At 33.0% G+C, this 14921-nt stretch overlaps 5 protein-coding genes across 5 annotated transcripts; 3 read left to right on the forward strand and 2 right to left on the reverse strand. All coding sequences in view use genetic code 12, as the record gives it.

The window, feature by feature from the left end:
- The first annotated feature begins 779 nt into the window (after window positions 1-779).
- On the forward strand, window positions 780-3092 carry RJT21DRAFT_121915 (uncharacterized protein). The gene has a single exon (XM_064882242.1). The coding sequence runs from the start codon at window positions 1064-1066 to the stop codon at window positions 2780-2782; it is 1719 nt and encodes a 572-aa protein (XP_064737400.1). The 5' UTR covers window positions 780-1063; the 3' UTR covers window positions 2783-3092.
- Window positions 3093-4824, reverse strand: ADE13 (adenylosuccinase). Its single transcript, XM_064882243.1, has one exon. It carries the CDS (start codon window positions 4585-4587, stop codon window positions 3142-3144), a length of 1446 nt encoding a protein of 481 aa, XP_064737401.1. The 5' UTR covers window positions 4588-4824; the 3' UTR covers window positions 3093-3141.
- On the reverse strand, window positions 4802-7538 carry RJT21DRAFT_47853 (uncharacterized protein). The gene has a single exon (XM_064884729.1). It carries the CDS (start codon window positions 7091-7093, stop codon window positions 5132-5134), a length of 1962 nt encoding a protein of 653 aa, XP_064737402.1. The 5' UTR covers window positions 7094-7538; the 3' UTR covers window positions 4802-5131.
- Window positions 7539-10379: 2841 nt separating this feature from the next.
- On the forward strand, window positions 10380-12542 carry RFX1 (Rfx1p; the record flags this gene model as incomplete). Its single annotated transcript, XM_064885497.1, has 2 exons — window positions 10380-11830; window positions 11870-12542. Coding segments are annotated over 2 exons (2124 nt in total), but the record flags the coding sequence as incomplete, so codon positions are not given.
- Window positions 12543-12899: 357 nt separating this feature from the next.
- RJT21DRAFT_115328 (uncharacterized protein) lies at window positions 12900-14888 on the forward strand (the record flags this gene model as incomplete). The annotated part of the gene is made up of 1 exon (XM_064880335.1): window positions 12900-14888. The coding sequence occupies one exon, from the start codon at window positions 12900-12902 to the stop codon at window positions 14886-14888; it is 1989 nt and encodes a 662-aa protein (XP_064737404.1).
- Window positions 14889-14921: the final 33 nt, after the last annotated feature.

Below are 14921 nucleotides of genomic sequence, written 5' to 3' on the forward strand. Positions count from 1 at the left end.
ATGTACAGTGCATGTAGAAATTTGAAATAATTTTTTTAATCGGCGAGTCCAGGAAAGCAATGTACTATTAAAAATTTGACTTAAACCCTTTTATGACCTGAGAATAAAAACGAGCGTTCGAAAAAAACAATAAAAAGTAATTAATTATTTTTTCTTAAAAAAAAAAAGAATTATTTTTTATAAAATATTTTTTGTCCTTTTAAGTTTTTATTTTGTTACTAAATTATTTTATAGCTTTTTAGAGTCTAAACCAAAAAAGAAACTAGCTGTTAATTTTAACAGTTAATAACAGATTACAGTAATAATATTAATTTTATGATATATATACTAATGCATATTTGGTCTAATTTTTTTCACACCTCTGTTAATTAAAATTTCGGCGTATCCTATTTATTCTTATACCACAACCTTCAACTACTAATAACAATATATTCAATCCTACTTAAAGATCTGAATCATAAAATAAATTCCATTCACTTCGCAACTGCATAACATATCCCACAACTCATGTATCATTCTTTGATCTAAACTCCTTTTTCGATCCAGATATCTAGTTGATAATTATTGTTACCAATAACCCTTTTTTTGTATCTTTTATCCTTCCTTTATATTTCTTATATTCTACCTAAGTCCCTTTCATATCTGAGAGTTACGGCTGAAATTTCTCCAGATAATGTTTGGAATACACAGTATATTAAATCAGGAAAATGATGACAATGAAAATAGTAATAATGAGGCCAGCAAAGTTCCCTCCAGTGGTATGAATACTCAAAATAATAATAATAATAATAATAATAATAATAGCCATCATAATAATGTCAGTAATAATCCTAATAATAATCCAGAAGATTCTAGCACAGATACTTCAAGTTATCCTTCATCCGACAATTCTCGGTCCGCCTCAAGTGCATCTTCCTCCAGTACTGCTACATCCATACCGACGTCTTTATCTTCATTAGGTATATCCTTAAATAAAAAGATTGTTAGTTCTGTAGGGAAAATAAATACTTCCACTCCAGTTAGTCCAACTTATCCACCTGAAAATATAAGGCAAATTAATAATATGAATAATTTACCTCGAAGTAAAATCAGTAAACGTTATTTAAAAGATAAGAGGTTTGTTAAATTAGCCATAAGAAGAAAATCTATTACAAAAAAATTAGGCGGTAATCATGGGGGTGGTAATGAAAATGTTGCATTATCACCCAACGATCTTTACTTCAATATTCCACCAATAGGAGCTACAGCCTTTGGTATTAGTGCTAAGAAACAATCCCAAACTCATTCATCTAATGCAAGTCCAATATCAACCCATTCCAAACTTCATATTAAATCTTTAGAGGCAGGCCTCAGAGTAAAGTTGACCATGGCTGATAATGTCATTTCCTTATATCATTCATTGATTCCGTTCACCAGTAAAAAAGATATTCAATTGATATTCAATCCTGATACTCCTATATCTTTTATAGGTGGTGACTCATCCTCCATTGGTTTATCTCTGGCTTCTAAATTATCCAAGAAAGCATTGGTGTCAAAGTCCGTACAGTTGATTGATAATAATTTAGTCAATTTGTCAGAATATTCCAATAAGATATTGCAGCAATTCAACCTATACTCCACTACCAAAACTGGTAATGCCAATAACTCCAAGGAAAAGGATTCCACTTCAATTAATGTACCCAATACTGGAGCTTCATCTTCATCTTCAGTAAGTACAAATTCCAACAACAGTATTCCTACATTTAACAATTTGAATACAGCCGTAAGCTCACTTTTTAATGTCAAGGAATATTCTCTCATCAGAGTCTCAAGATCAACTACTGATGATAGTGATGGTTCGATCATTTTGAAACTAGAGACTTGTAGACCAGGAGACTTGAAATTGATTGATGATGCTGAATATTTGGATGAAATGCTTTACAGTCTTGGTAAACCAGGTGAACCACCAACTAACTTATTCATCAAGAAAATTATTGCTAGACCAAGATATAAATCAGATATGAAGATTTATCTTATTCCTAACACTTCTAGTCTGGATTTCACATTATACACTGACGAAAGAATGTTTGAACGTGATCTATATAATGGAGTTATTGATGTTGAATTTGAAGAACAAAATGGCGATATTAGACTTGTCAAGACAGGCACTAGAGATGTATTTGTAACCTTTCCTTTCGAAGGAATTGTTCGAGAATACAAGAGATTAATTGATTTGTCAAAACATGAAGCCGATGAAGATTCAATAGAAGAAGAACCAGAGTTTGAAGATGATAAGCAACCAACTTTAAATCCATCTCCAACCAATCTTCTGGCACTTGCAACTCCTATTCCATCACACATCACTCCTCCGCCACCAGTGCCTCCATACAATATGTTACAACATCAAAATTATAGGGGTCTACCCCCCGTGAATATGGGTGCAAATCCACTTGCATTACCGCCACTTGCCCAGCATTTGATGAATTCTTCAGGTCCTCAGCCTAATTCTTTCCCCTCTCCTCAAGGTCCACCTAACTTTTCAGGTCCAACACCGCATGGATTCAACCAATCCTTACCTCCAGTACAAGTATTTCCTCAAGGGGGGTATGGGCATCCATTAAATGCCCAACAGGGTTTCCCTCAATTACCGCCACCACCACCACAACAGCAGCATTATGTGCCTGGACCACCTGCACAACCACCTGCACAACCACAACCACAACCACAACCACCATATCCTTATGTATACTACCAATCACAACCCAATACTCCACCACAAGCACCCAATCATCATCCAAATTAACCATAGCATTACTAGTCATTTAAATCATATATCATTTCATAGCTTGTTAAATATTTCCTGTATTATAAACTGTTCTTTACATTAACCTATTTATTCTTTGGGAGGTTCTTTACTATTGTTAGTCTTTTTTGTTGTTGCTCCTTAACTGGCAGTCCAATTATTTATTTGTTAGGGGAGGTTGTATATCACCTCGGTTTGCATTTTTATGTATTATTGTTAACATTTATAATTTCTATATACATATTTATTTATTAAAGGTACCTATTTTGGGCAAAATACTAAATGTACGAAACGAGATTTATTTCATTTAAACTATAGAACAGTAATATAACGAAATGGAAGTAATAAATAATTAAAGATTAAACACTCAATTGAACAGTTTCATCACTAATAAAATGTTTAAAAGGTTCTAAAGCCTTAGCAACATCATTCTTAACAAATTTTTCTGTTTGTTGTGGAGCTCTACCAACAAAAGTATGTGGATCTAATAATTTATCTAAATCATTCCATATTGGTTTGAAGTATTCAGTCTTCTTAATTCTTTCAATAAGGTCATTATCACCACCTTCTTGTTTAACAACAGCTGAAGCTTGATGACTTAAAACTCTAATTTCTTCATGACAATCTTGTCTAGATCCACCTTTTTCAACAATGGCCATAATGATATTTTCAGTAGCCATGAATGGTAATTCAGAATTAATTCTTCTTTCAATAACCTTTGGATAAACAACCAATCCACTAGAAATATTTTGCATAGTTGATAATAAGATATCAGCAGTTAAGAATGCTGATGGTAAAGAAATTCTTCTAATAGCTGAATCATCTAAAGTTCTTTCAAACCATTGAACAGAAGCTGTTTGAACTGCATCATTAAATAATCCACCTAAATGTCTAGCTAATGAACAAACTCTTTCACATCTCATTGGATTTCTCTTATAAGCCATAGCAGAAGATCCAATTTGAGATTTTTCAAATGGTTCTTCAACTTCTTTTAAATTAGCTAATAATCTAATATCAGTAGCAAATTTATGAGCGGTAGCACCAAATGAAGCCAATGGAGATAAGACATCAATATCAATTTTTCTAGAATAAGTTTGACCTGTTACTGGATAAACATGTTCAAAACCTAATAATTCTACAACTCTTTGATCCAATTCTTCAACTTTATCATGATCACCATGGAATAATGATAAGAAAGAAGCTTGAGTACCAGTAGTACCCTTAACACCTCTTAAACCAATATCATTTCTGGCTCTTTGCATATTTCTTAAATCCCATAATAATTCTTGAATCCATAAAGTAGCTCTCTTACCAACAGTTGTTAATTGAGCAGGTTGAAAATGAGTCCAACCTAATACTGGTAAATCTTTATATTCTAAAGCAAATTGACTCAATCTGTTAATAACATTAACTAATTTTGGAATAATAACATCATAAGCATCACGTAAAAAGATTAAATCAGCATTATCAGTAACATAACATGAAGTAGCACCTAAATGAATAATACCAGCAGCGCTAGGACATGTTTTACCAAAAACATGAACATGAGCCATAACATCATGTCTAACAATGGCTTCTTCTTTAGAAGCAGCTTCAATTTCTTCATCAGTAATCTCTAAATGTGCCTTCATTTGTTCAATAGCTTCATCACTAATAACTGATAATCCAACTTCCTTTTCAGCAATGGCTAAATTATACCATAACTTTCTCCACGTTGAGAATCGATTTCTCAAGGAAAAGATTTGTGACATCTCTTTAGAGGCATATCTGGATGATAAGGGAGTAGAATAGGAATCGTAACTCATCTTGTTGGTTAATTACTTAATAGGTTAATAATTTGTTAACTTATGGTGTTATAGAAATATTGTATTTATATGAATATTTCAGCTATATATAATTACCGTTTTGGGCTAGCGCATTAGATGAGATTGACTCTGAAAAATTCACCTCATTAAACAATTGACTTCGGGGCCGACTACTAATGGGCCGAGTTGTTAGTTACGCTTTTTCGCGCACTGCGTAATGGCGTTATCTAAAGCTTATGAGTGTAAACCTTATGGGGTTAAGAATTACGAGGTTATTAAATTAGCTTATATGGCTGATATTAAACACTTGCTTCAACCTCTATACTAGCAGGTAACCTGTCTATATAATGCTTAAAAAAGATTCAGTATAAATTTGTTCATACCTCGGACCGGAAGTCCAAGAGCCCCCGGAAATGATAATTCATTTTGAATAATTCTTTTCATTTCACACAGTGTTGTTCATGATTCTAGCGAGGTTAGAGTGAATAAATCAACTAATTGCATTATCCTTTGCGAAATTCATCCTCAAAGTGTGTTGAAATTCTCACTCACCCATAGGCCAATTGGAAGCTACACTATTTGCTTCTTTACATGAGAATTCAGCATGACAGTCGTTATTGTGGTGAACATCTTTCAATGTAGTTTGAGCTTCCATAGATAAGTTATGTGCCTTTAGGTTGTATGGATTATGCTTGGCATATCCAGTCAAGAGATAGAATCCGAAATACCTCTCATCAATTGCCGGCCAATTAATTATTCCCAGTCGATAAAGATGAGAATTGTAATTTTCAACAATACCGTTCTTTCCAGATATTTTGGGAGCTTCAGCAATTATTCTATAGGCACGGACTTCGTATAGAAACAGTCTCAATGCAATCAGATATGATTCGAGAAACTGACGATCACATAGCAATCTCTCGGACACAACGTAAGGATTATATACTTTTAAGACCATCGTTCCATCAAGCCTATCTACTTGAAAATAGGTATAGGTCTCAAAACAAAATTCTGGGCAATTAGTGTTAAAGTCAGCTTCATTGAGGTCTTCCACATCGTATTTGATATGATGTACTTCCTCGTAACATTCCTTTGGGATTATAATATACAGATATATATTATGGGCATAATCACCATTTTCAATTTTATGGTAATGGCTAAACTTGGAAGCCCATTCTAAGTACACAAAGTCATGCTGCCACTTCTTCATATCCACTATATCTTGGGAAGTTAGTCGTAATGTATCGAACAAACGTTCCACCTGATCTTCTTTATGTGTGTTCACATTGTCAAAGTAATCTTTGATTAACATCATTAAAATAATAGTGAGGTTATATTTTGAATCGGAAAATCTGAGACATCTAATATTGCATGGTAACTGATACTCCCCACCATCTATAGAATCTACTCTCCCCATTCTGGTACTGTCACCTACATCAATTTCAACTACTAGTACACAATCCATATCGATAACAAAGCCTATGTGGGATTTGCAATACAAACAATTGTAGATGGCTTCATTAATCAACTCATGAAAAGCTGTATCTTTCAATTGGTTATTCCTATTTTGATAAGCAGCAAATATTCCTTTGGTTTTTATCTCGAAGGGAACTTGAAAGTCGTGGTTATCTTTTTTAATTCTAATACCGAAATCTGCAATAACTTTTGGGTTTATCCATAGCTGTGACTTAAACTTTTTATCCAAAATGCAAGCTATAGTATCTAAAATGTATGAAGAAATATATACTGATATATCTAATTCATTTAGGGGGATGTCATCGTCTATTCTTGGTATACGAAACACAATAGGTTTCATGCTTTCCAATGCAGCTTTGTCTATTATCAATTTGTCAAACATCGTTTTCAAAGCGTCATCAGCAAACTTCGTCTCATCTGAAATGGCCCTAATATTAAGATGTGAATGAAAGATTGATCTTGATGTATAATTAGAAGATGCTAATTTCGGATTTCTGGAACTCTGTCTGTAGCTAGTTGGACTTGGAACAGATGTATCTATCTCAAGGTCTCTTTTATTAGTTGAGTTTATTAATTTAGGAATTGGTAGTGATAAAGAATGAGATAATGACAATAACCTCTTTATACATAACTTTATTGATTCTTTGACACTTTTGTTCTCGTTTTCAACTTCCTCTGGGAAGGAATGCATCGCTTCATCATGAACAAATTCTATTGCCATTGAGAGGTCATCCACATAATGCTTACTGACAATGTAATCTTCATCCAAAATTGTATTTTCGGGAACAATAACGTAAAAGTGACAAATTTTGAATGCCAACTTACGACGATTTATTTCTAATTTAGATTCTTCATCTACTGGCTTAGGTAGCTTTTCCATTAGTCTTTTCAATTCATCGTTGAACTTTTTCTTCTCAGTGGGACTATTGAAATAGTTGTGGTCAGGCTCATTCCTCAACTTTTCGGTAACCAATTTGGTGGACGATTTGATGCTAGACAGATACAAATATGAATAGATAGGCTTAAGCACCATTATTAATAGATGTGAGACGTTCAGAATTTTTAAAGGGTTAAAGGAAAAGGAGAAATTTAAGTCATATCTATATATTATCTTGGTTCATGTGTTAGCATATCTGTTATAGGTATGATACATGACACAATACAGAGCGCATGTTTCATATCTGTTTCAGAATCCTAGTAAGAAAGGCATAAAAACTCTCTAATTTCTCCCTTAAAACTTACTCTTTACTTTCTAGAATATACAATATTTTATCGTACAACGCAGCATTTAATAGAGTATAACAATATCATACTAAGCTGCAAACTTGCTGCAATCCCGGTATTGTTTTCCGAACTTACTCAGAAAAAAATAATTCTCACTAAAATACCCCTTAAATAGAAGAAAATATTTTATATTATTTGATCAGCCGAATTAATGGTCGAGAATATTTTATTCTTATTTAATCTTATTTATTCTTGAAGCTGTAAAGGCAAAGGAGGAAAATGCACGAATAAGAATCAACTTATTATATGGTAAAATATACTTAAGAGAACAATTGTATAGAGATTATTACTTAAAAAATGTAAAGAAGTCTGGGAAATAATGATTATGTCTACCCACGTTATAAACTACCATAATCTACACTTTGGGTGACAAGGAACACATTATGATACATAATTCTGAAGTGAAATTGTTGCATTTCAAAGACTGAAATTGTAGTACACCAACATGCAACCAAATGTGGTATTGCAATAAGCACTATCAGTTAAGTACTATTAGTAACACATTCGGATATTTGACACCAAACTAAAGGACATAGCATGCGTCCAACCGTAGGAATTATAACAGTCATATCATATTAGAACCAAATACTTCTAGAGAACTACATAGATACCAATCATCTAATACTCTTCTGCATCCAATTAAGGCTCTGATCTACATATTGAACCGTGAGCTAAAAATATGTCCCACGAATGAACACACGATATTAAAGGGGGTTGAGACTTGGTGTGCAGCAGATCGTTTTCATAATTAAACGAGACCCACATCTGGCTGCAGCAACTAACAGATTTGCAATAATTCACTTCCCCCATTTCAATGCAATCAATAGCCATACAAATAACAGAGAGAGCTACAATACACTTAAATTCAGACATTTAACGTACTGGAGAGGATTGTCAGTTCATGACATGCCATTACACTTCCGTTTTGGGAAGCGAGATTACCACATTAGTCTTGAAGCAACACAACAAAAACAGTCAGGTCCTGGCTGATTCAGGTCTCAACAATGAATAAATTACTAACTTTTGGCTCACGTCATCACTCTCCGTATATCCCCATTCAAGTCATCGGCATTCCCCTACCGTTCTTCGCTCCTTATTCTTGACCTTACTTTGTATACATCTCACAGCCCAGGCCTGCGCCTGCACACAACTAACCCTAAAAACCTTTGTTAAATATTTTTTCCTAGTAAATTTTAACTACTGTCAGGCCCACCTCTCTCTATATAAGTTTGTCAGGAACTCTTCTATTTCTGGTACTAACCAGTCATTTCATAAATTCCTAAATTTCCCCCAAAAATCATACTCATTACTATAACCAAATTCAGGAATTTTAATCTACTACCCATATCCTATTAATAACTTATTCACATCCACAAATTATCCAAATCAAACGCAATTGCTAAGTACAGCACCCACCACTTAGCATATATTTTTTTAGGGCTATAAAATTTTTTAACAGTCTATTTTTTTTAGCAAACCTTAGTATACAATTGCAATACTAGGTAAAATAGGCTTAATATTAATTGAGAAAGTTAGTATTACTCCTTTGGGACTCACATACTGGTTATTAATCTCGGCGTCTACATTATTGGCAGGTTGCAACATCAAAAATTGCAAGCATCATCGCTTAGAAGTTTTGTGATCTGATCTCCGAGAAGTTTGTTTGAATTAAACACTTTTTGATCTTACGACCCACATTACACCAACCACTACTATCGGACTAATACCTATATAAAGGCCCAGTGAGTATTTACCCACATTTGTCATTTATTACTTAAAATATCCGTATACCCCCTTTTTTGTCAGACTAAATCAGACACAAGCACCAACTATTTTAAAAAAAAGGTTTAACTTACCCTCCACGATATGTCCAGCTAGATGCCATACATGAACAAGAAAAAGAAACATCATATTTGCTTTGTACATTTCATAAAATAATTACCTTCATTACTTGCAAAGCTATTTATATCCATCATATTTTATAAGCATATACATCTGGCTTAACTAGTAGATTCAGCCCACTTAGTATTTAATTTTATCCCAAACTATCATACCCCCAAAAGACTGTTTTTTTTATAAATATCATTATTGCTATCATTAACAATTTTTATAGACGTTTTTTTATTAATTACTGTTATTTATTTTCAGTGGGATCACTTTCATAGAGCTTTTTATTATTTCCATACCTTTACTACTATTACTACTACATATCTGGTTTAACTTAAGGATAACTTTACTAATTTACTATTTATTGGGCCATTTTTATACCACTAATTCGGTTATTGCAAAATCATTGGGAAATTGGAACTACTATTACTACTACTACTACATTTAATAATTTAATAAAATTGCTATACTCAAAATAATAAATCTTAATGGATCCAAATCAAGAACACCAACAGGATCAAAATCCATCCGATAGTGCTGACCAACAACAACGGTACCAGCATCAATATGGCTTAAATACGCCTCAACAACCCAGTGTGAGTCAATTTAATATTTCGCACCCATCTCATCAGCAGCGCATACCACTTCAACTGCAACAATTACAGGCATCTCCATATATAAAATCGGAATTACAAACATCACCATATGTCAAACAAGAACTGACTGGTGTACTGTCTGGTTATTATGGATCTCAACAACAATCTCAACCATTTTTATTTGGTCAACAACAATCTCCACATTTGCAATCACAGTCATCTCCTCAACAGGCCATACTACCGCATCAACAAGGTCAACAACAACAACAACAACAACCTTCACAATTGCATCATCAATCGTCAGCATCGTACTATCAATATGATTTTACGCCTCAAAATCCTCAACTGCATGAGCGCTACGGCTCTCAACCTCAAAATATTCCTCAATATCAATTATTTCAGGAAGGATCTTCATCTCAAAGTCATCCTACTAGTTCCTCACAACAACATCAAAGTACTTCAGAAGGTTATCCTCCTCGTCAACAACTGCAATTTTCTCAATTTGGTCAAACATTTCTGCAACATGCTGAATCTGATGAACCATCAGAACCTCCTCACAAGAAAAAGAGAGCTAGAAAAGCAGATCATGGCTTACCTGGTGATAAAGGAGATAATGAATTGAAACAATTGGCATATGATACTTTAGATACTTCATTACTTGAATTATCAATCCGCATTAAACGATTAGAAGCAGAAGAAGCAACAACTCCTCCACCAAATAATCCTCAAAGTAAAACTGAAATTCAACGAGTTAAAGAAATGAAGGAACGTCAACGACAATTATTAGGTATGGTATGGTTACTTAAATCATGTGAAGCTTCACCCACCGCTGTTGTACCTAGAAATAGAATTTATGCTAGATATAGTGGAATGTGTGCTGATAATGAAATTACTCCATTATCTCCAGCAAGTTTTGGTAAATTAGTTCGGATCTTATATCCTGATTTAAAAACTAGAAGATTAGGTATGAGAGGTCAATCCAAGTATCATTATTGTGGAATCAAATTGAAATCAGATCAAAATTATGAAATGCCAACTCAGACTCCTCAACCTCATCATTCATATTCAAGAAGTCGGACATTACTTGGAGATTTATCAAGTGGAGGTAGACATGATGCTTCACCAATTTCATCATCTAATTCTTCAATATCATTTGAAGATACTCCAGTACCAGTATCACATTTACGTACTCCATCATATACTCCAATAAATTCTCCATCTATTGCCTTTTCTGGAACAATTGGTCATCAATTACCTCTGGTATCTCATCTTATGCATGTTCCAAACATTGTGGATTTACTTAATCTGAATGATTCAGGAATTTCTAATCCAAATGTTAAATTAGAATTACCTTCAATTTATCCATACTTACCTGCTGAAGCAGATATCGATCTTGCTGATACCCTTTATTCACTATATAAAGTTCACATCAACACATTGTTTGAATCCCTTCGATTTATGAAATTAAAATTATTCTTTGGTAGTTTTGCTAGTTTTAATAGTATTTTAACTACTCCAGTATTAAAATTATATACTAGTGATTCACTATTAGAATGGGTTAAACTTTGTGATGTAATTATGTATAAAAGAATGATTCGAATGTTGGCAAAATTACAACTTCAATTTGGTATACCACAAGAAGTTATTGGACAATTGCGTCAAATCTCTTCGGGATTTGTTAATACAATGACTAATAATTTAATTAATTTGAAGGCATCCAAAACGTTTGTAATTATGAAATTAAAATTAGCTAAACATTTTGTAAATATTTTAAATCGGTTAGTTAAAATCATTGTCACGGGACAAGCAGCATCAAGAATTTTAACTGAACCAATTCAAAAGGAAGCTATGATTAAGGATTGGTTAAAATTAGATATTAATGAGATTGTATTACATGAATTACCATGTAATGATACCAATACCTCGAAATTATTATCGATACTTTCAGAAGATTTCTTACGATTATTACGTTATGAAGGTGAACCGGTACCTACACAACAAGTGTTCACCTCTGAAGAGCATGAAAGACTTAAAAGGATGAGTCTTGATCAAATTATGCATAAATTCAGCTCATATATTGCTGAATTGCCTGGCAAATTCCCTGGCACAAATCCAAGATTAATCATATTATTAACTTGTAATCTCTTGACTACTTGTTTGAGAGAAATTAGTTTACACTCCAATAGAACTGATGAAGATTCAGGTAAGGGATTTGGAGCGTGGTGGATCTTTAGATGTTGGGTAGATGAATACCTTATATGGTGTTTGGAACTCGGAGGTTTCTTTCAGGATGAGTTTAAGCCTGGTGCCATATCTTCTTCATCATCAGGTAGTGATCAAGAAGGTGGACAAGGACATGGACAAGGACAAGATGCAAGTGAAGGACATGGTCAGGGACAAGATCCAAGTCAAGGACATAGTCATAGTCAAGGAGGACAAGGACAAGGACAAGGACATGGCCACTTTGGAGGTAACTTGGCAGGAGTTTCCGGTGGAAATGAGCCACTGACCCATGAACCCAAACAGCATCATAGTCATAGCAATATGGATGCAACAGGATCCTCTCACTATGACTTGAGTAACTTGGAAGCCAACATGTCTACCGGTGTTGTAGACTTACTCGATGGCAACTATGGCAGTGATGAAATGGCGCCCGAGTTCTCTTCCGAGATAGTCTTGAAATACGAACCTACCGTCAATGATATATTGTCGTGAAGGTGTAGTTTGTCTTGTATAAATAAAATAAAATATATACCCATTGCATATTATTATTGTTATTAATATTATTATTATTCTGTATTGCGAATTATTATGTATTGTATATTATTATTATGTATTACTATTATTATTATGTATTGTATATTATTATTATGTATTGCATATTATTATTGCATATTACTATTATGTATTATCTCTTATTATGTATCACTATTATGTATCACTATTATGTATCAGAGTGGGGAGGGAGGGGGGATGTGCGCTACCAGGCTCTCTGTGTATACCTATAAATACACCCACTAATCCCTCTAAACTTTTCCTAACTTATCCCCCACCTAACCATCCAAATCCACTATGGAATTAGTGCCTGTATTGAAGAAGACTCCCAGTCATCAATCATCGTCTCTAAGTGTTCTAGAACGCTTTCTATATGACTTGAAGCGCTTTGTAGCCAATCAACCGGATAGTACTAGACTATATAGTAGTATTCAATCCAGTGGAATAATCGAAGCCTTCAATACTACTAAGGGTCCAAGTCAAAGAGGAGTAAGAGTCACGCGAGATATCGAAACTTATAAAACCATATTTACATTCTGTCCTATATCTAAAGTGTATGATAGTGAAAGAAGAAGAAATGGCTGTCAATTTAAATTTACTGACAGAATGCTTAATGTTAGTGGAATGTTTGAATATCAACAATTAATCTTAGATACAATCATTCAGAATGATCCTCTGGCATCGTCACATGCGCTTAACAATGAAATATTCATAATAATCCTTAGAATCTTTATAAATTGTTTGATTAATCCTGATTATTATAAACAAATTATGAGTCTTACTAGTCATAAACATGAAATTAATACGACTAAAACTTATGAACAAATGTCGGGGATTTGTACGTATTTATCTGAAACTATTAGATTAATAATTCCGATCTATTTTGAAAGTGTAGCGGATGAATTAATTGATAGAATCTTTAATTTAGGATGTATTTGTTGTGTTAATTTCAATTTACTTATTAATCGATTACATGAACCAATTGGAATATGTTTAGATCCTACTTTTTCTTTAATTAATCATAGCTGTTTACCTAATACGGTGGCAGTATCAGATGATAGAGATCAAATGCTTAGTTTAGTTTGTATTAGTGATTTGAAATCGGGTCAAGAAATTACAACTAATTACTGTTTTACATCAATTCCTAAACAATTACGACAATTAGATTTAAAGAATCGATTCTTTTTTGATTGTAAATGTCCTTTATGTAAGAAGAGAAAGTATGATTGGTTCTTTTCGTATTGTTGTCCGTATTGTGAAGTATATATTCAATGTTTAAATTTTTCAAATTGTTTTGATCAAAGTGAAAATGAAAGTGATCAACTTTATGGATGCAAATCATGTGGAGCAATCATCCCCACACCAATTTATAATGAAAGTAAATTATTACATCAATTATTATTAGCCATGTTATTAACTACTGATGATCCGGAAATAGAAATAACTTCAATTGATCAATTTAAAGAAATTATGTTACCCTTTCTACAAGAAATTAGACGTTTGGCAGTGTCTGAACATCAATTATCGGAATTATTTTTAGAAAAAGTTCATGGATTTGAAATTAATCCTCAACGAGTTCCTATAATTTATTCTATTATTGAAATATTAATTAAACAAGGAATTGTCCCAAGTTTTTGTTTCCCAATAAGTATATTTATAACTAATCTTTCAGCTAATCAATTTCCTTATCCAATTGGTATAAAATCGATTAATGGAAAGGAAATTTATACAAGATCTTTTCATTTAAAACTTGAATTACAAAGAATTTTCTTAGTTTCAATACCTGGTGATATAACAAAACTGATGAATATTGGTAATTCATTATTTATGAAACTTGGTCATGCTACTATGAATGTATTAGTTGCTATATTTATTAATAAAGATAGAGAGAAAGAGAAAGAAATTCCCAAGATTTTAAAAGATTGGATTCCTAATACTAATCTTCTCTATAGTACTCTTATTAGATGTTCACTATTCTTTTATTTACAAGCTATTGAAACGTATGCTATATATTCTGAAAGAACAGTTGATGAAATGATTGGAGCTATAAAACAATTGAAAGTACTTAATAAACTTGCTTGTAATCCATTACCATGGATTCCAAGGCTCTATGAAGAAGAAATGTTCTTTAATTCTTTATTAAAATTATTCAATTTTGCCAATATTCATCACAAGTTTTATTTTGAAAAGTTTTCTATTAAACTTTGTCTTGCCGATGGGCAAAGAGCCGTATTATTTTCTCCTATTAATCAATTATACAGTAAGTATATTGAGGAGATTCAGTAGATGTGAGTTGAGTGTATAGTTGTATTGATAGTA

This window comes from Scheffersomyces amazonensis, assembly GCF_036850825.1.
Source record: "Scheffersomyces amazonensis strain UFMG-HMD-26.3 chromosome Unknown RJT21scaffold_5, whole genome shotgun sequence".
Taxonomy (NCBI): domain Eukaryota; kingdom Fungi; phylum Ascomycota; class Pichiomycetes; order Serinales; family Debaryomycetaceae; genus Scheffersomyces; species Scheffersomyces amazonensis.